Genomic DNA, 21,983 nt, shown 5'->3' with positions numbered 1-21,983 from the left:
GGGTAGCTGTGCCAGCGTAAGCAGCATGCCTCACATGCTCAGCCTGGGCTTGTGGTTAGCTGATGGAGACATCTGAAGGACCAAAACCTCTCAGATCTAAATCAGGAACAATTTCTCCCTCTTTCCCATTCTCTCTTTGTGTCTCCTTCTCTTTTGATTTTTTTTTTCCCGCCGCTTTCCTGTTGTCTCGCTCCTATTTTTCTTCTTTTACTGTCTCGGCTCTCTAGCTCTCTTTATAATTTCATTCTCACACTCTTCTTTTTTTAATCTGCTGTTTATTGTATTTCTTTCAGTCCCTTTCCTTTCACTAATGACACAGTTATAGCTGTGTCAGGTGTAATAATATTTAAAGTGCAGGACACAAGAGGGAACCTGGTATGTTAACATTCAGAGGTCATTGGACAGAATTTGCATTGGCTTTAATGAAAGGAAAATCAAAACACCAGTGATGTCGACTGTTCTGGTTCCAAATTCTCTCATGGCACCTACACCAGAACAAGTGACTCCGGTCTGAATTCTTTGTTATTAGCTGTTAATCAATCAGGCTTTGGATTGGAGTCATTATGACTCAAAATCCTTTGTTTTAACGGCAACAGAAGAAAACAAACACTGGCACCTGAAATAAAACAACAGTAACCTCATTGCTCCATCTGATATTTAAGGTCTGCCCATATGGCCATTTATGACAAAGAAAGTCATTTAACGCATGAATGCATTGGCTTTGAGATTTACTGGATCCATGGAGAATTATGTACACTTTAACTGGAGCAAGAACAGCTACTGTACCATAAACACAAGATTGGTTTCTGCTGGTATTACTTGTGGTTTTCTTAAGTGTGTTAGGATTACAACTAAAGCACAGAACCACAGAGCTCAGTAGATCCACAGAAAAGCCAAACAATATCTAAATGGGTCACTTATTAATGGAGAATTTTAGCTGAGATAATGTGGGACGTGACCTCTGGAAAAACTACTGTTATGCGCTGAAGAGATTTCAGGGAGGCATGAAGCTTACAGCTCGGCCAAAAGGGTCTTACAGGAAAATGATGGAAGTTCAATGTTCAGTTAAGTCTGTCTTATATCAATAATCGGGTGCCAACAGGAACTTTGCAACAGGTTTAGCTTGCAATAATAATTCTTCCTGCTTATACTGGCTTAAGACCAGTATAAATTAAACCTTTCAGGTGATTTTAGCGTGTGGCACTCATGTCGACCCCTTGCTCAGATCAGCAGAGCAACTGTATTCAGGTGAAGGCGAAATCCAAGTGAAATACGGCAGTGCGACGTCGCTTTTGTTGCACTCTGCGGGTCTGCATCTTGACTGGGATCCCTGTTTGCCTTTGTTGTTATTCTGGGCATGTTGGAGGCAGATGATAAACATAGCCGGTTTGACTTGGGTACAGTGGAGGCGCTCTTGGCAGGGATCCTCGCTGTGACATCACCAGTTCTGTTGTTGTGATTCCTCCCGCTTCAGAGTGAAATAGTTTTGTAATTGTGTGTTCTCCTTTTGGCAGATATGTCGGAATCTTTTCCATTTCGGTGCTCCCCTCCTCTTTTATAAACATGTTATATTTTCAGGCTTCTGAAAGAAAGAAAGAAGTCGCCTGTTTGGAAAATGAAGCTGTGCTTTCATTGTTAAGAGTCTACAGGGACAGAATGTGCTTAGTAACACTTGTGATATTACAGACGTTGTAAACAGTACCCCCCTTTGAAACGAGTCCAAACAAATCCCACAACTCTCTTTATTTGTTGTGGTCGAGGAAATTATACAGGTATGACGGTTCTGAAAAACACAAATTACACATAATTACTCAGACAATAAAATAAAAATAAACACGCCTGAGTGACGTCCAAGATATTTTGTAATCTGACGGGTAATATGCAGAATGTTGTGAATGGTTACCAGAGTTGTGGTGTGCGGCTTCACAAAAAAACCTTTTTTGTAGCCGAATCATGCGAGCTTTGCTTTTGACATTAGGAAGCCGCACATTACCATTAATTTTAGCTGTTTTCAGTTGTACTTCCTCTGTTACACTGATACACTGAGGTATTTGCTCAGAAAAATGAGCCTAAGTACTACACCAGTTCAAGTTAAAGACTGCAGCACATTGTATACATTTCAGAGCTGTAATATTTCATTAGTGCAGTAGATTCATTGCAAATGGGGATTTTCTTTCCCAGTAGTGGATTTAATTACTTGAAGAGAGAGGGAAAGAGAAAGAAGGAGACCACATTTTTGTAATGAGCTGTTTTCATTGAGATAATTATTCAGAATGTCACAAGATGTGATATTCATCTGGGTTCATTTCGAGCTCTAATCCCTCCAATCTGCCATGGATTCCAGCTGCATGGCTCTACTTTATATTTAGGGATATGTGAGATTGTGCTTGTTCGCTGAAGTGCTGCAGTCTGTGCTGTGCTGTTTGGTGTCCGAATACACATCACGGTGTATAAATTGTGTAGAGTGTTTGTGATTGTTTTGCATGCGATGACGACTGTGTGGAATTTGGTTCTTGCATCCCCCTACTCTCGTTTACCTCCGTTTGAGGAGAAAATGAAACCCGTGTCTTTAATCATAGCGTAATGGCTTTCTGCATTTGTTACAGTTTCATTAAAAAGCCATTAGCAGCTAATTTTTAGTTGGCCTGATGGATGAGTTAGAAGCCAGGGGAAGTTAAGGAAAAGGTAATTTGAGTCAACTATGATGAGCTGCGTTCGCTGCAGTGGGTCGTCATCAATGGCTTGAACAGCGCAAGTGTAAGAGAAGTGGCCACATACCATTTGACATTACTGGAACCACCCCAGACTGTGACTGTATGTTTGAAACACTGAGCTATTTTTCATGTCTCATTCCGTGTGGTGCCAGCTGGAAACAATTCTTATGAGAACCAGGGTCACTGTTAAACAAGCTGTAGACTAGCTGGATATGGATTGTGTAACAAGGTCTACAATAAGTAGATTGATAAGGATAAAGGGCGTAATAACAAAGAACAAAATGCAGAATAGATCACCGTGCAGGAGAATAATATATACAACTCATAAGACAGAAGTAAAATGAACAGAAGCTGTAGTTGTAAGACGATATGAACTGATGAGTATAAATAACAGCACTGAGAACAGAAGCGCCGTGAAGCTTTCTGCTGTGGGTTTTGAGTGTTGTTGTGGACGGTTCAGTCTGGACGAGGGTCTGATTACTGGATCCTCTCCAGGGAGGGTGGTCTCCGAACCCTGACATGTGTGACACGGCCTCTACATGTCAGACCTGGGGTGTGTGACTGTATGTGTCAAAGAGTGATTTGATAAAGGAGGGGGTTTGTCGCAGATAAGGAGCTATTGGGTTTCCTTCATTTATTTTCTCACTCCTTGGGCTTTTACCCTCCACTGGCCGCTCCTCAATCTCCAGGCCGGCCGCTTTGATGTCAGCATGTGTTCGCCAGTGACCCGCAGAGGAAAAACAACAATAACACAGAGCGTGTTTACCCAGAAATGGTCTTCTGCATGCTCCCATTAATCTGCTCAAACTGTGAAATTGACCAGTTTTAAAAATGTTTGGTTTCCAAAGTGCTGGCTGTTGTAGACATGCAGAATAGATGGCTACAAGAATTTGTGTGTTTTTCCTGTGTGTGTTTGACCGAAATTGAATAATTGATTTTTAATTTGTGGATGAAAAATGACGGTTTTTATTTCAGAAACAGTGCTTTGGACAATAAAAACAGTTAATGTTTAGAGACCGTGCTATTCTGTTTTCACTCACACTGTTTTGTATATACTGTGTTATTTTCACGACTTCATTTATCAGCCTGATTTTGTATTCTCGCGCCGCTCTTCAAGTTTCTACTTACTATGACTTCAGATGGTCTGAAAAGTCCTCTTATCCAAAACACTTATCTTTATTATTTTTTTTTAAAATCAATAAACCTATTCATGTTATCTTACATGAAAATCTGCTTCTAAAACACTTGCACAAATGACAAAATATATTTTCTTGTCCAGTCTTTTTAAGTTTGTTCATGTTAGTGCATTAAGTAGTTTTAGTGTTAATTTAGTTTGCTTTTTATTTTACATTCTACTTTATTTAACCTTTAACACAAAAAGCCTTGATTTTTAGAAGCAGAAAAAAGGTCAGATGGAAAAATGCTCAACATCAAGTATGATTTTCAGCATTAAAGAATCCATGTAGTTCAAAGCCTTTTTATTGCAGATGACAATAAAAAACATGAGGAAAACGACACTGACTGTATTTAATTTAATAGATTTTTTTTCTTTTTGTTTTGGTGATTTTTCTCTTTTGTTAGTGCAGTTTACATTTTGTCCACTACTAGTTTTCTACATGTCTTGTATTAACTCTAACAGCCCTGACCTTGATTGAGAACTAGCTTATTTGTGTTTTTGCGGTGACAGTATCTACAGAGGTACTGTTTTAATTTAACAGCTGCCTGGATGTGGTGGTGGGCTTTAGCTAACGTGTTAAGCAGCTCAGATGAGGGTCGACCCTTCAGACAAGCTCAACACACTGCCTCCCGGTCCCTGACTGAGCCAGACGTCTGCAGGCGAACAGAGGTCAGGCCTGGCCTTCCTGTGCCCTAACCCTCCATAGGTGCCCACTTACCCTCTGAGTAGGGGGTCCCCCTCGCCTGTCACTCACGCCACCAAGGCCTGATCCTTCTCTGTATCTTGTTTCTGATCTCATTCTCTCAAGTCTTTCTCAAATGCTCTCGGTGTCACTTTCTCTCACTCTGTTATTTTTTCCATTTATCTCTTTGTCTCTTGTCTCTTTTTCCTTTTTTGCTACCGTCATCTTTGGTCAACAGCTGAGTTGACATGCCTGCAGGGGAAGCAGCCCCCCCTTTTCCCTAGTCCCAGTGTTTCTCCCTCCTTCTCCAGCCTTCCATCCGTCCCTCCTCGTACTATGCCCTGCTGTGGCGTTTGGGAGGATCAGTTTACCCGGCAGCAGCTGAGGCAGACTTCATTTGTCCCAGGGCTTCCCTCTGAAAAGGCATGTTTCGCCTCTGGAGAATAACTCACTGCCCACGGTGACATTGAGCGCTTAATTGCGCTACTTCCAAATTTGGCAGTCTTGTCCTTTAGTGGCAGTTTGAATTGTTGAACTCAGTGTTCTCTTGGCCTGCAGGGATAGGCATTCCTTTAGGTATAGATATGAGAGTTTAGAGCAGGGAGACTGGTTCTAATTTTAATGTGCTCAAGAAGTGTATTGTGAAGTAAACTTAGCACCTAAACATGTGATCATGTTCAGCTCTAAACGGACGTCATCTAAAAACAAACCTTTCTTCTTTTTCATTGACACGGCTCTAAATTGTACATCTTTTGAAGTGATGGCAACAATTGAACTGTACATAATGAGAAACAAATTTACACCTTATTATTTGCCAATCTCTATTCTTTGTAACCTTGATGAAGTATTTATTTTTGCTGCTCCTCTGTTTACCAATTCCCACCGCTCAGTGATGGGGAAAGAAGCGGTGTGGTGCAAACGCCTCACTGATCTAACATGTAAATATTTCTGCCTGAGCCTTTTTTTGTCTCTTTTGGCAAATGCGTGTTTACTTTACCGCACTGGGGGATACTCGCTTCTTTGTCTAAACTTATGCAAAACACGTTTATGTCTTCATTACACACAGAGAAAAGGGTTTATTATCATTGAATTGTGTCACGACTGGAGAATGGGTTAATTATGTGAGGTGCATACATGTGTAGTATGTACAGAATGTAAAGTGTGTGTTGCCTAAAACATGTTGCTGTGAGTTTTCATGTGCCTATTAGAGCTAAAACATGTATGTGAATGGAGTAGTGGAATATATTTAGTTTTGACACCTTTAGTGTTTACATTAGTCGAGATAAGAGTGACTCCTGAGTCACTTGGCCACGCTGATCCTCTGCTTAAATGCTAAACACATGTGACCATTCGCTCTCTTTGTCCAGATTGTTGGACTAACTTGCTGCCCAAAGGTTTTATTTCTGCACCAACCCGTGATGAATGCCATACTGCATGTTGACACACTAAACTTTTAACATTGTTTCCTAAGCTTTCTATTTTTAGAATAGTTTGTAAATGTATTGTCCTTTCTTTTCCACTTTAATGTTGTGTGTTTCTTTTTTCCTTCATTTTTACCTACCATCCTCTGTTGCAGGAATATTTCTACTGTGAACATGGATATGAGGTACTTAGAGTAGTTAGACATAGAAGTTGTAGTAAAGTAAAAGATCCCTCTAGTCCTCGTAGTATGTTGGGTAGAAAAATTTTCTCACAGATTTATTAATGTTGATAAGAACAGTATAAATGTGAGTCGTTAAATATAAGAATATGAACAAGGTCTCTGCTAACTCTTGCACAACAGAATCAAGACCTTCTGCAACTGTTGTAGAAATATAGTGCTTTATAGTGAACGGTGCTTCTCCAGGGATTGTTACTTGACTACATCTGAGGGTCTCAATTCTCAGCTTTTAGCCTTTAACTACTTTTACATATGACTTAAAAATCTAAAATATTTTGTACAAGAAGATATTTTCTATTTTAGTGCATTTGCAGATTTGCTGAGCTGTGGCTAAAATGTGTATTACCCAACCTTTAGATCCAAAGTAGTCAGTAGTTAGAACCATAAAACTGTGACATTAGCCTTTTCCTTGTATTATCATAGTTCCACGTCTTGTCTTACTTTAATCACAGAGCACCCCCAAGGAGAACTAATAGTAATCCCCCACCCCCTGCCCCAATCTTAACCCAATCTGTTTATTTTTAGGCCCATCCCTGGCCAGCGATGTCCATTTCATCGTCATTTCTACACGTAGATAAACACAAACACAGATCCTATACTTGCATTCCTGGCTTAACGCACCACTGCTGAGTGCTGATGACATTTTCTGTTGTGGAGGAGAGACCTTAACCCCTCTCATCCATGGACCAAAGTTTATTTGTAGAGCCCACAGAGCTGGTTGTTAAATGAGGAAGAGAGGAAGGTTAGTGCGAAGGTTTGACGGGGGCCTCAGCAGAAGATGTTTTGGCCCCTTGGCACCAGATGCCAAATATCACATATGTATTCTGCCTCTCTTTACATGTCTGAAGAAAGATGGAAGGAACATTAACCTGAAAAACAGCTACATCAAGCCATAAATGTTACATATTCCACATTTTCCATATCTATTAAAAGGCTTAAGTGCACCAGTTCTCTAGAGTTCTGTGTTTCCTCCACCGCCTACCCTTAAGGACCTTCTTGTTTGTTTTTTCTTCAGGATGACCACGAGAGCGGCTCTAGCTCCACCAGTCGCAGTGTTTCAGACAGCTCCAAGGCCGTAGCCAAGCCCCGCCGCCTCCAACAAGCTGCCCCCAGCGACCCGGACCTGCCCCCAGGTGAGTAATGGCCCTGAGGCCAATGAGGCTCTTCTGCCTCCCTGTTCAGACAATAACCACCAGGGCAGGCAAAGCCTCAGTGGGGGAGGACAGGGGCACAGAGGTAGACATAGATTAAGACTTATTTACACTAAGTAGAAATGTTGCTTTTATTGTCAAGCCTCTAAAAATTTCAAACTGGATTTAAAGCCCCTGTTGTCAGTAGCCTAATGACATAAATGTATGGTGTATAAAATGAAAACACAGGTATTTTCTGTTTATACCTTAAGAAATATACTGTCTGGGGGGAGCTTAGTAGCATTGCATTTTTCACTGGCGTTAATGTAGCTGGAAAGGGTATGGGGGATGTGCCTGTGATAAATCACATAGTGATGGCTCTTATCAACAAGGCCACTTGACCACATGCCTCCTACAGGGCTGTAGTATCCGTACCTACTTGAGTACTTAACAACACTTCACAAAGACAAGCCTTTTTGATTGGAGCAGGATAACAGCCTTTTATAAATAGTTTTGACATGTATTTTTATCGAGATATGTTGAGAATTCTGACTTAAGTTGCATACTTTAGCTAGTATACTTTTTAGGTGAGACATTTTGGACCTTACCTTATTGTTTACAGTATCAGCAACCTGAACACACGGTGTCTTAATGTTTGCAACAACCTTTTGTTTGTTTTCAAGTTGGTGAAAAAGTTAAACCAAATGAAAAGATAGAGGCAAAATATTGCACAGAAAAATATAAAAGAGGGAAGTAAGAGTTGTATTTCCTTACTTGAACCAAGGGTCAAAGGGTAGAGAATTGAGTACTTTGTACAAATTCTGAAGCACTCTGAGGTTAATCTGTGTTTTGTGTTATTGGGTAGTATAAATGAAACAGAACTGAATTGAAAGAGGAGGAGGGGAGTCTTACATATAAAGTCAAGGTATTGCTTTTAATGAGCAGAGGAAAGTGGAGAGTGGGGGTCTGCTGCATTAAGCACGAGGTCAGAGTCTAACACCAAACCATAAGACACACTTTTAGAGCTCTAGTCTTCATGAATATATGACCCTGCACTCCTGGCTGGTTGTATCTGGGGAGGATCCATTTCCAGGCCTGACGTTATGAGATAATATCTCTCCCCAGCTGTTAAAGCAGGGTGCCTCACACCCCAGCATCTCCCTTTGGGCCAGCGTCCACAGATCTCCTCCCAGGTGTGTCTGAGTGCAGGAGTATTCCTGAGCGTCTTTGTGTGAGAGAGATTCTTCTGTATGTGCCCTTGTATATGATTTTTGTGTGTATTTGCGTATGCACCGGTGGACCTTGTTTCAACCCATTACAGGCTGCAGAGATAATTATGGGGTCAAAGGTTGTGGTACCTCTATAGGAGCGAGGAAGCAAGTGAATGTTGTAATCCCAGCCTTTCTCATTAAAAGGTAGAGGTTAAAAGGTACAAGAGGTAAAACTAACCTGCTATGACTCAGACAGAGGATGTTTTCCTTAGAATGAGATACAAGAAAAACCTGTCAAGAGTTTTTAATGTTGTTTGGAGCTGATTTTAAAAAGTGAGGGCACTGCATGGGGCACCGGGGTCATTGGAAATCTGGACTTTTTTTCATGTTTGCTGCAGTAGGTTATCAGCATGTGAAATGTTATGGTGATGGATCATGTTAACTCTACTAAATGTTCCTAAAATACTAAAATACCCATCAAAACACATTGCTCTCTGTTAATGTCAATTTCAGTGGCTTGATCCTCTTATGGGTGTACTCTATATATATGTTTGTTAGGCGTTTGTTCAAAATGCTGCAGCTAATTTTAAATTTTCTGGTATTTTCATGTACCTTCTTGGACCAAATGTTCTTTTATACGTATGTACATTTTCTAATTCACATCCTCTTTGTCAGGACAAAACAGCAAATGACCCAAATGTTCCTTAAAAGGAACTACTGGTAGTAACTTTTTAATATTAATTTGGGTGAGGTTCACAAAGACACCGATCATCCATAATATTCTGACCACTGAGGGGAGAAGTGCTATTAATACTGATTATCTCATTCCAATGGGACCTGTCAGTGGGTGGATATATTAGACACCGAGTGAACATGTCGACCTCAACGTTAATGTGTTAGAAACAGCAAAACAAGCAAGAAAATGGATCTGAACTTTGACAAGGTAGAACTAGTGATGGTCAAATCACTGGGTCAGAGCATCTCCAAATCTTGTCTGTCATTCCCAGTGTAAAGTGGTTTGTACCGACCAAAAGTATCTAAAGAACAACAACAGGATCTCAACTAATCCAGCATCTATGGGAGCAGAACATTATTTTCACCTGTCTAATACTGCATAGGTCCCCCTTTTTCCACAAAAACAGGTCTGACCCGAGGCCTGACCTGAAGGTGCACACTGGTATCTGGACCAAGATATTAGTTAGCAGCAGATCCCTGAAGTCCTGGAAGTAGAGAGGTAGACCTCCATGGATTGGATCTATTTGACCAGAACCTCCTACAGATGCGTACTTGTCAACAAAGTGACCAAAAATGAACAAATACTGACCAAACTAACCAACAAAGTGATTAAAAGTGAATGAAAAAACAACAGTATAGTCGACAGTGAACGAAATGGACAATAAATATACAGCAAAATTAGCCAAATATAATAAAGCAAAAACATGATTGTCAATGAAATGAACATAAAACTGCCCAAACTAACCACTATATAAATATAACACATAAGAAAGAATATGAAAGTCAACACAATGAACAAATTTAGAAAAATGATCAAAAAAAGAATACAATCATAGCAGTTGGCTAAAAACAAACAAAATAATCTTCGCCCATGAATTAGATTTATTGGTCCAACACCTTCCATAGATGAACAATGGTCCTGAGATTGTGACGTCCTTCCTTAGTCCAGGGGTGTCCCATCCTGGTCCTCAAGAGCTATTGTCCTGCATGTTTTAGATGTATCCCTCTTCCAACACACCTGATTCAAATGATAAGCCTATCATCAAGCTCTACAGAAGCCTGATAACGACCGTTAGGTGTGCAGGAAGAGGGACATACCTAAACATGCAGGATAATAGCTTTTGAGGACCAGGATTGGACACCCCTGCCTTAGTCTGATATTGGCAGGTACTAATGACTGCAGACCAGGAACACCCAACAAGACCTGCAGTTGTGGAGATGCTCTGACCTACGCATCACCGTTACAATATGGCCCTCGGCAAAGTCACTCAGTTACTTATGGTTCTCATTTTGCTGCTTCCAACACATCAGCTTCGATGATGTAAATGGTCGTAATGGTCACTTGCTGCCTAACATATCCAACGCAGTGAAAGGTGTCATTGTAATGAAATAATCACTTATCTGAGGCAGAAAAACTTGCTTGTCAAAATTTATGATTATCTTGCTAATTTTAATATAGAATTCAGGATTTGTTGATTGACAGATGATTAAAGAAATCCAGGTTTGGTCTGTCACAAATAGTGTTTCAGTAGAATTGAGTGGAGTTTTGGTGTGGCGGTGGATCAAAAGGTGGGGAATGTTTTACAGTTTGATCTCTGATTGTTTTAATTAATATGTCCTTGGTCAAGATGCTGAACCTCAGATTGCTCCACTGGTATATGTGTTTGTGGACAGTAAGAAACACCTGCTGTAACTATGACACCAGTGGAGCTCCATGGTCAATCTAAACTATTCATCCGCATCTACGTCTAAATACCACTGTGTTGCGTCTGCCTCCTCCCTTCAAAACAACCAAAACAAAACACGGCCGACACTAAAAAGCAGCCACGAGCAATTATCCAGTCATTTGGCCCTAAGCTCTCACATACTGAATGAATTTATCCTTCATGTTCTGCCTGTGGTGGAAAATAGTGATGTTAATTCATATGCCATGGGATTGGTAGCCACACAAAGACCAAAGACCAAGTGCTTCCACCTTGGGCGATTCTGTGAGTGATTATGTTTACTGCTGCTTGTGGGGGACCAGTGGCCACCGTTTGTGAGAACCACGTTTCTTTACAGTGCCAGGAGAGTCTAGCTTTGGTCCTATTCACACTGTTGAAAATGTGTTTTGTTTTACGTGAGTTCAAAGACATTAAATGGTGATTCTGTCTCACTTTGGGTCTAGGTTTAGTCTACTACCTGCTTGTTGTGGGGAATCAAGGCTGGACGTTGGCCAAGACCTGTAGCTTCAAAGTTGAAAGAAGTTTTTTCTCACTTGGTTATTTTCCGTGGATATGGACTTTATTTATATATGGATCAGCAAATTGTCACATTTTTGTTCTTAAAGAATAGGGTCAAGTTCTTTTTATTTCTGTATTAATCTTACACTGAGATCAGACTGATTTCTGTGACAGTTCTTAGTCTTCAAACAGCACTAAAAGTTTTCTCCTGTAACATGACAATAATGTCAGTGTTGGGAAAGTTACTTCTAAAATATATTTCTCTATTTTACTCAAAGCGAGTAACTTATTTAAATGCACTTAATTACTTTAATCTTTTCTTACTGTATTCTAAGTGACTGTGAATGAATGCAGCATTCACACAATGCTGCCACATAAAGTACAATAATCCTTGATAAGATAATCCTTTATTAGTCCCATAGCAGTGGACTAAACCCAGGAGTCACTCTGAATCTTACACTTACTGCACAGATTCAGGCTCTAAGTGTCAGTAATTATGCAACTTGATTGCCCACCAGGCCAAATATTATCATTATTAGAGCAGTTACTGCTTTTACAATTATTCTTGTAAGAATATTTCTCTACAAACCGGGTCGAGCAGTTTGACTAACTGAAACTAGAGGCCAAAATTGCAAAAACATTAGAAGATTCTTGGCACCAGATTTTGCATTTGACATGAATACAGTAACAAAAACTCAACACACTATACTCTTGAGACCCAGCAATGCATTCTTGTCCTCTGTCGGGACAAGAGTTTCATTTTTCAATTTTAAGACAAGTATGTGTATTCTCATTACCACTTATTTATACTGTGGTTGTAGCTAAATACAGTTGCTCACATTGTGCATTAAAACATGTAACTTTGTTAAATGAATTCTCAAACTCCCCAGTACTGGCTGTGAGAAATAGAGGATGAAATGCACAGCTGTCATGTTCAGCTGGGGCAAATATAAAACTCTAGCTTGAGTAATATAAATTTAATTGGTGTCTTTATTTACTTTGAGTTTCCCTCTTTTTGTCCATCTGGATTGGCGAAAGAACTACCTTAGTAGCCACTCTAAAGTCTGATGAATATAAATACTGAAATTGTACTTTTCCAAGATGAACAGCTGCTATGTGGAGGGAATTGTTGTATCGTCTCTATTATTGGAGCAACCCATGCATATTTTGTTTACCTTTGGTGTGGATATAAGTTCCTTCCTTATTGCTTGTGTATTTGCGTCATTGTGTGCATGTACAAAGACTTTAGAGTAAGTAGCCTACATGCACCTAAATTTACCGTATGTGCAACACTAACGTTTCTTTGAACGTATCCAAGAATTTTGCATGCATGCAGAGTTGTGTAAGCATGCATGTGATTGGGGGAGATCAAGATTTGTGAGGGCTGAAATGCAAACACACTCCTGAGACAAATCCACAGTCCAGTGTTACTGCTGTCCTGGTACCGGGGGTCAGAAAATGCTCAGAAAATAAATACTGCAGCTGTTCAGGCATTACTGGAAAATGCTACTTATGGATGGAGAATATCACATACAGTACTGTTAAACGCAGGAGCTATCTCCAGCTGGAGCGTTCCTGTGTTCTGGAGACCTGCTGTACCATGCATGGTTGGGTTGTTTGAGTCTACACCTTAAGTCAAAGAGGCCCAAGAGAAAAAAAAAAACAATGGCTTGTGTTTTATTGAAAGGATAGCCTCTTGACACGTACCATCAGAAATACAACAAGTTTCTTTTTGTCGGGGGACTGGTATCTTTTCTAGTAAAGGTCAACAGTGCTTCTGGGATAAAAAATGAACCTGCATCGAATTTCTTAGTTTCCAGTGAAAAGATAATAATGTGTGCTTTGTTTTTCAATTTGTTTTTTGCTTAGGGCAGTACCAAACAAGCATGGTCCCTCCCATCTAAGGAATATGGTTTTGTAGCGGAGCATCTTTATTCCACCGCAACACCTTATTTTTATTGATGAGCTGCAATATATACCTTTAAGCATATTGCCATGAAACTACTAATACCATTTAGGAATTAATTATTCTGCCCTACACAGAAGGTGTTTTTCATCAGTAGCTGTTAACTCTATTCTTTTGTCTCACTGTGATTGTACCTTTCAGAATTACAAAAAGAAACTAACTCACAATATTTACTGTCTGATGGACTTTCCTTGACCAATAGCTGGCACAACTAATGGCTACTAATACTTTCCATATACAGGAAAAATGGCGAACATGGACAGTATAGTGTTTCTTTCCTATATTGCACAGAGGAGAGTACTTGGCCTGTTCTGAGATCACATAAAGGAGCCGGTTTTTCCAGTCATTTTATGGTTGAACAGTTTTAAGTGGGCTCCTTCCCTGTGGGCCACAGCACAGGTGCTGGCTGTGTCAATTGTTTACAGAAGTTCAGAGCGGTACGATGGTTCTTAGGGAGACGTACGGCGTCTCTGGACTTGATGTGCGAGTCTAGAAGAGGTAGAGAGCAAGTGTAATAGAGTGCAAGAGAAAAAGAGAGACACCCTGACACGGGTAAATTAGATCCAGAGAGGGAAATAGCAGGGGGTAAAGTGCCGGTTTTACTGCCCAGGCTGCAGGTGCGACGGAGTGTTCGGACTGACCCCACAACCACAACCACAGAGGCAGACACACATAGGGTCGCACACACTGCCACATTCATGCACGCAGGGGAGAAGCTAGACTCGCACTCAGTCAAGCACATGCATGCATGCAAGGCCACGCACAAATGTCACGAACACACATTGCGTTTATGAGTTGAGTTTATATTATGTCATCCTCGCTTCCTGCCGCTCTGTTTGGTCAGGCAGTGCACTCATGAGAATTTTGTCAATTGGATTATGCTAATGTGTAGCTGGGCCTGTGTACAAGTGGCAGAACAGCTAACCAATTCATATAAATATTTTCATCAACAGCACCATTTAGTTCTGCCTAATTATCAGTTCTGTTATGCCCTGTGCCAGGCATGTAGATACAGGAAGACTAACATTTGGTTTGGAAAACAGGGGAAAAGCATTAAAGGTTTATATGTTTTAACTCGTAGTTACTGTGTTTAACAGTACATGGGAGGAATGAATAATGCCATTGGTCCTGTGGTTAGGACGATTTATTGCTGTATATTTTCATATTTTATGGTCAAAACTCCCCTGTCTGTAATATTTTAAGTTCTTTCGTACTTTGTTGAGTAATGACCTTACCATGTATGTTATTCCTGTGAAGCTTCTGTTTCTGGGCGTCACTGTGGCCATTAGGACGTACTGGTAACGCTGCAGGATGGCTCCCCCAGCTCTGCTGAAACTCAATCTGTCAGACGGTGCTCGGTTATTACATCCCTCCGCTTCTTCACCACAAAAGCCACCTGCCCCCACCTTTCACCCTCACCATGAAATCTATCTCTGTATTCCTTTTTCTTTTCACTTAAGGAATTGATTTCTTTAGTCTTTGCTCTCTGTCACCATAGAATGGCAAAAACTCGTTGATGCGGTCGAATTAATGTCAATATCATAGTTTTTCTGTAAATACCATCAGTGACAATATAAACTTAAGGCATTATGATGAATGTGTCTAGTTTCCTTCTTATGACCATTTTTTTTTCATTATTTGGTTGTTTTTCCAATTTATCATTGGGAGAATTTGTTATTTATTGGAAACCCCGGCATTGTACATCATCTAGTCTGAATGTGTGTTTGTGATTGTAAGGAAGGGTGAGTATTAAATAAGAATATGTGGTTTAGTAGGCATGGAGGAGGGATGTGTCTGAGGCAGCATACACATAGTTTGGGGTTAAGCAGGACTTTGCATCTGAGAGGAGAGCCCGTTTGGGATTCATAAATTCACCCAGGATTTGTAGCGTTTCTCCGACAGGGTGAGGAGTACAATGTTTTTCATGCATATTTAGCTCTTAAACAGTGTACGTCCAAGGAATAGACTTGGGCTAAAAATAACATGTCAAGATTTCATCTTATTTATGAGACCATAAGGATGGGAAGGGTCAGGGATATTGAGCCTGGACTTTCTTGGAATGTGGTTCTGGATTTCAGTCTTTCATGGTGTGTCAATACTAAATGAATGCATCCTGATGTATGGTAGCTTATATGCTAATAATAGCCACGCATTTTGTACATGTTTTACATTTGGATTTTCATTTGTTTTGCTTGTGTTTTTTATTGTGTCTAGGTTATGTGCAGAGTCTGATCAGGCGTGTGGTCAACAATGTCAATATTGTAGTCAACAACCTGATCCTGAAGTACGTGGAGGACGATATCGTGCTATCGGTGAACATTACCTCGGCAGAATGCTACACCGTGGATGACATCTGGGAGAGGGCCTTCATGGACATCACTGGTGAGTAGAAACAGCTTACTAGTCACACAACAACCTGAATGCTATAGTAACAGTTGCTATTTATTCAAAATAAAGTTAAAAAGACATCTTGCGCAAGTTTAGATGTAAAGGTTTGTTTATATACTCATGGTAACCAGGTGAGTCTCACATTCTACTTTGACAGCCGATTTTAGATGTACATTTCGAACAATGTAGGCTTGAACAGTTCACACCTAAAACTACACTGGTTTAATGAGGTAATGGGATTCTAAGGCTAGATTTTAAGGCTAAAGCACTACTGTGATATTTTAATTCAAAGTCATTATGGTAATTGTTAATGGTCCCAGTACCCCCCCCCCCCAGCATGTGCATGTGCAATCACAATGTAAGTATGTAAATAATATTTACTTCTAAATTTATATAAATATTTATAGAAATAACAGATTTCTTATTTTTTTCTCTTTATATTTCATTTTCCCCTTGTTTGTTGTTTTTCTATCGTGTCTTATCTTAATGGAAGAGTTTAATTTCACAAACTGCATATTTATATTGGAAGTCCATTATATGGGTATAGAACAAGAAAAACAAACTCATTGATTAGTCATGTTCCTGGGACTTTCTGATGCTACACACCCGTTAAAAACGCCATCCATCTCATTTGTTCAAGTAAGCTCACTATGTTGAAAGAGTGTGCTGCTAGTGCAGAGAGTTCAGCCAAATTATGTAGCGTTGTCATACAAAAAACTGGAACCTGGGTATACTGTTGCACTGCTGCAATGTCATTTGGAAAGTCAGTGTCATGGCCAATCAGGGTAATTCAGACTGAACTTCATGTCTCATTTTTACCTGAAATAACACACCGATAATCAGCTCCTAGGGTTATTTTATAATGTCACATAGACCTGACATCATTTCTACGTACATTGACTTATCTGGCATTTTCCCAAATATTTTCTATGTCCTTTAACAGGGAAAAACTTCAGTCTCTCTCGTGATTATTCACAGCATCAGTATTGTAGGAGGGGAGGGGTGGAGCTCAAAACCTCTACTTCACTGTACAGATGTGTCCATGTAACTCACACAAGGCTTTTACGTGTCGCTGTTAAAGAATTACACTTAATTTACATCCATAAAGAGGTGATTCTGAATGGAGACTCAAAGACAAATCCTCCAGTGTCATTTTCGGTCATTGTTATCACCATACAGTTTCTTGTTAAAGGAGGCCCCGTTCCAATGTGTGACGCAAGTTAAAACAATAGTTACTGGCATTGGGTCGGGAATGAAATTCTGTGCATGAGTAGTGCTGTTATCACTCTGTGAGGTGAGTGAGTCAGTGACAACTGAGAATCTGAGTATGTGTGATAATCCCACATGAGACAAAAACACACTCACAGATCACTTAGTTGTACCTCTCACACAGGGGCCCTGCACTGCCTGTCCTCTGTGAAGGTTTCTGTAAAGCTTTGTATGTACACTGCCTGTGTGTTATGTATATTCAGTGATATGCATTTCCTGTATGCACACATGGCTAACACATATATAATAATTGACAGATGTTGTATGTGAAATAATATTTTGTCATTTTGTTTTGCCCTTTCATGCAGCTCCAGAGCTTGTGTTAAGGAAAGTGATCAACTTCTCCGACTGTACCGTCTGCTTGGACAAACGAAACGCAAGTGGCAAGATTGAGTTTTACCAGGACCCACTGTTGTACAAGTGCTCCTTCAGAACCCGCCTCCATTTTACTTATGACAACATAAACTCCAAGATTCCATCTGTCATCAAAGTGAGCAGCTTTAAACTTCTGCAGTTATGCGAGATCATATGTTTGATGATAGCTGTTACCATTGTTAAAGACAGAGAAACTATTTATGGAGCTGATGCTACAAGCTGTTAATTTCATTTCATCTTTTCATTTTGTTTTTATCCAAACATGTTATGCACACAAAGCTTAAAATCTGAACTCAATTAAACTGTCGCTGCTTACTCTTGCATAGAATAGAATAGAATAGAATAAAATAGAATAGCCTTTATTGTCATTGTGTGTTCAGTGAAATTAGGAGTGCTAGTCCAGTCAGTGCAACAATATGAGTAAAAAACCAATATGTCAGAAAATGAGAATTGAGCGTATGTAAAATTACGAAAAATAAAAAGTAAAATAAGAAAATACAATATAAAATTTAACAAAAGTTGAATAAAATAAAAAATTAAATATTAACAGTATGTACATCTATGAATATCAGCAATACCAACAGTATGTATATAAAAGTCTATCAAAATAGTGCATTTACGTTTGAATAAATATTGAAATAAGTATTGGATTGTTATTGCAAGAACAGAGGAATTTTGCACCACTTATTGCACTTAATTCACGTGTAACTTGGTATCTGGCTAGACTATTATACAGCAAGGTGTTCTCAGATCATTGCAGCCTAAGCATTAATTTCAGTTCGTTGTTCATATGCAGTAACATTTTATATTTGTTTATCAGTTGTTTTCACTGGCAAGGTCTTACTTTAGTGATGATAGTGTTACAAATATTATCTTGTGTTGCTGCCATATTATCATGTTTTGGTTCCAACGTGTACTCCCTAAAGAGATTTGACTTCACTTATCATCTTGACATTAGTTTCATAATGCCTGTCTGAAAAATTATCCTGCTTTTTAGTGTGGTAAGTTTAAAAAGCAGCTACAAAAATATTTCGTTTCTGACTTGGGTTTGCTCAGAATCATCCATGAGGACTTATAAAACAGAACATTTAGTAGGACATGTAGTAGAAACAGTTTTTTACTGTTGTGACAAGTTTTATGATAATTAATTTGTTGTTTGAGGAGTATTTGTGTAAGTGTCGTGAGTATAAGAATAAGACCGTCGGCTTCTTTGTGTGATTAATTTGACTTGTATACACAGTCACAGAGAATTTCAATGATAAACATAACATCAGAGCTATTTTACTGATTATTCTTCATATTTTTTTTGCCCTGACATGAGCTTTTTATTTGTTTTAGTTGTTGCACTTTGTCTATTGCTCATTAAGTTGCATTTTCAGTACTCACATTCTCATATCTTTTAACAAATTGAATATTAAACTGTATTTTTTGTTTTCTTAGATCCAAACGATGGTCGAGAGCCTGAAGTTGTCAATCACTGACCAGCAGCTCCCCATGTTCATACGCATTTTAGAGCTGATTGTTGCCCTCTATTATGGGGAAATAGGAGGACACAAAGAGGGTGAAGGAGAAGAGGGCAGCAGTCATGCCAAGGAGGCTGGAACAAGTTTACCCGGTAAGTTTTATCATGAGGAAACCACCTTTTTGTTTTTGTTTTTTTTTTCTGTAATTTTATTCATCTGTATTTTTGTGCGGACATATGCAGCTGCAAATGTTAATCTTTGTGTGTGAAAACAGCTTCGTTGCTGGTGGATATATCAGTAACAACCACAGAGAGGATGTTCTGTAGTCACTTAAACTAAAGCAACAACTGATGTTGATGTAGCTGGATCCCAGCATAGAGAATTTACAATCTTGATTTATTTTTATAAGAAATACTGAGTATTCTTCATTTAATGGTGACAGTTCTGTTTGCTAAACTGTCATGCTGTGCCTTTCTGTGCATGTACCAAACAAAAGGCGCACATAAAATGATATTTTTATAATATGGTTCCTTTAGAAGCCACATTTCCCGAACAAAGAGTGAAGTGGTTAATCACCCAGCTCGTGCGGAAAGCTATGACCTTTTTTCCTAGACAGTGTTTTCAGGTCTATCCACATGCTGTTGTTGTTACTAAATGGGACATTGAACATCACTTTGACCGTAGTGTGCGCTCCTCCTGCCATTTCCACAAACAAAAATCTATGTTTAACTCGACACAGGCTTTCTTCTCCAGGCCTGATTCTCTCCATGTGGATAGAGGCGAGAGAGAAGAGAATGAAACAATCAGCCACAGCCCCATCTTTGTCTTTTTGATTGGAACCTTGCAGAAAATCACACTTCTTACATCAAGGAGCAAAGAAAAAAGTATGATTCCAGACGGTGTTTCTCCCAGGCATACCCACATACTGTACAAATATATAAAGTGTGTAATATATAATACACAGCCACCTGCGGCATGTGCTAATGTAATGTAGCCGTGAAAGGCAAACATACTGCACATACACACGCAAAATCACACATATACATAGAAGGTATAGTTTTAATAGCTACAGCCACCCCCTAAAAACCAGCCCCACCTCATTCCCTATACACCCATCTGACCTCCCCCCGACTGCTCACGCTCATCCCAGCCAAACAGAACAGGATCCACTCCCAGGTCCCTCAGGGCTAAATCAGCCTCTGTAGCACCAGGAGCAAATTATGGAGGAGGGAAAGTGGTGGGCAGAGGGGATGCAGGCAGCTCAACACAATACAGCCCATTGGTTTACTCTTCTTTCTTTTACTCCCTGCCTGTTGGCCTGGAACTTTTACTGCAAGTTGGCGCAGCTTCCACTTTGGTGTCCAATGCCAGATGTAAGAGTCAATGTCATGCTACTGCTATGCGAGGCCGCTGAGAATGAATTAGTATCCCATCACAAAAATATACAAGAGGGGACCAGCTCTTGGAACCTGAGCGTCCCCAGATCTTGTTATGCTGGAAGTAATCGACAGAGTGAAGAAGCTGAAAGGGAGCGGGGGCCAGTTTGTGCATGCATGTAGTAGGTGGACGTGTATTTGTTGGGATGGGCTCACGCTTGTTCTGGAACATATGGTTTTTATTGTATTTATCTTGGATTAAAAAAAGAAGAATTGTAATGACATTAGTAACAGTCCCATATTAAATAAAAAGCTGTTTTTTCTCAACCCACCATATGTGCTATTGTTGTAGGGCTCTGAGCACGACAGCACTTCACAAATGTTCACATTTATAGTGACGGATTTGGCTTCGGTACAAATTGTATTTTTAGTGTGTTGCAGTTTGTAGGAAACTTCATCGTCACATGATTGCTGAAATGTGATATCCGTATTATGCATATTATGCAGTATACCATGACATTCGTTTGATTTCCCTTAGGCTGCTTGTGGTAAATATCTCTCTCTCTGTATGTAGGTGCTTTTAACCGTTACTAGAATATGTGGGCAAACGTTTGAGCTGAAAATGAAGGCCTCGGTCTGGATCCACTCTGTGTTGTATTAATAAAGCGTGACTTTTAATTGAAAGCAGTTCTTTTTAGAACATTTCAATCAAAGGGAATATTAATTTTTCCCCCATGTGAAGGTGTTTTTCTTTTTGCCAATTAACGAAGTGGAAAAAGCCTTGTAATGTGTTTATGTGCCGGTGATTCACTGAGGCCGCATGTTGTTTGTTTAAATCTCTCTCTTTAAGGTAAGAGCCAATGTCTCATTAATGAATAGCCCTAATAAGTAAACTACGCAAGATACTTGTGTGTCACTAACCAAAGCAACCTTTCAGTTCAGGAATAGACAGCTAGTTTTCCTACTGTCTGAAATTCAATGAAGTCTGCGAAACACTGTAAAAATTTCAGTGGTTGGAAACATAGATGACTAACATGCATGAATGGCCCAGCTGGTCACGGCAGCGAAAGCTCAACGGTTTCATCAAGTATGTGAGGAATCGTGAACCATGGCCTGTGGCTGCTAAAGTGTGACTGTGTGTCTGTGGGACTTCTAGTGTGCACGCCTCTCTGCAAAGTATATGATGACGTGCCTGAGTGTCCAGTGGCATATATCATTTACTCTCTTTATATGTGTGTCACAAACTACAGTGTAGCTGAAGGCAGAGGCCGCTGAGTTTACCATCACTGCACTCGGATCCATATAGAATAGATTAGACCATCACAGCGAGAGGCCAGCGGCGATCGCCCTGTTATACCCTCATGTGGTTGCCTTATGTTAGCCTAGTGTCGTGACAGGCCTCTTTTTAATCATCCCTTTCATTTTTTTAATATTGGTGTGAATATATGAAACCCATTAAGTTTAGAAGTCTATGGATGTGGATTGCATAACTTTTTGTATGTGTTTTTTTTTTTTTAATATATATTCCTCTGCCATGAAAGCTGAAATGGAGTTTGAACATTTGGATGTTAATGATACACTGTTAGTGTAAAAGTGAAACAATATGTGATGCACA

At 39.7% G+C, this 21,983-nt stretch overlaps 1 protein-coding gene across 3 annotated transcripts in view; it reads left to right on the top strand.

The window, feature by feature from the left end:
* Positions 1–21,983, top strand: part of vps13b (vacuolar protein sorting 13 homolog B) — a 464,114-nt gene that overhangs the window by 10,481 nt on the left and 431,650 nt on the right. For all 3 annotated transcript variants that reach the window (XM_030157727.1, XM_030157729.1, XM_030157728.1), the window contains exons 4-7: positions 7,249–7,366; positions 15,712–15,879; positions 17,463–17,644; positions 18,970–19,144. In XM_030157727.1, coding sequence (XP_030013587.1) covers positions 7,249–7,366; positions 15,712–15,879; positions 17,463–17,644; positions 18,970–19,144 — 643 coding nt within the window. The remainder of the gene's footprint in view (positions 1–7,248; positions 7,367–15,711; positions 15,880–17,462; positions 17,645–18,969; positions 19,145–21,983) is intronic.

The sequence above is a fragment of the Sphaeramia orbicularis genome, chromosome 16 (assembly GCF_902148855.1).
Source record: "Sphaeramia orbicularis chromosome 16, fSphaOr1.1, whole genome shotgun sequence".
NCBI classification, from domain to species: domain Eukaryota; kingdom Metazoa; phylum Chordata; class Actinopteri; order Kurtiformes; family Apogonidae; genus Sphaeramia; species Sphaeramia orbicularis.
Note: the sequence above shows the minus strand (reverse complement) of the source record. Positions and strands in the feature narration are given on the sequence as shown.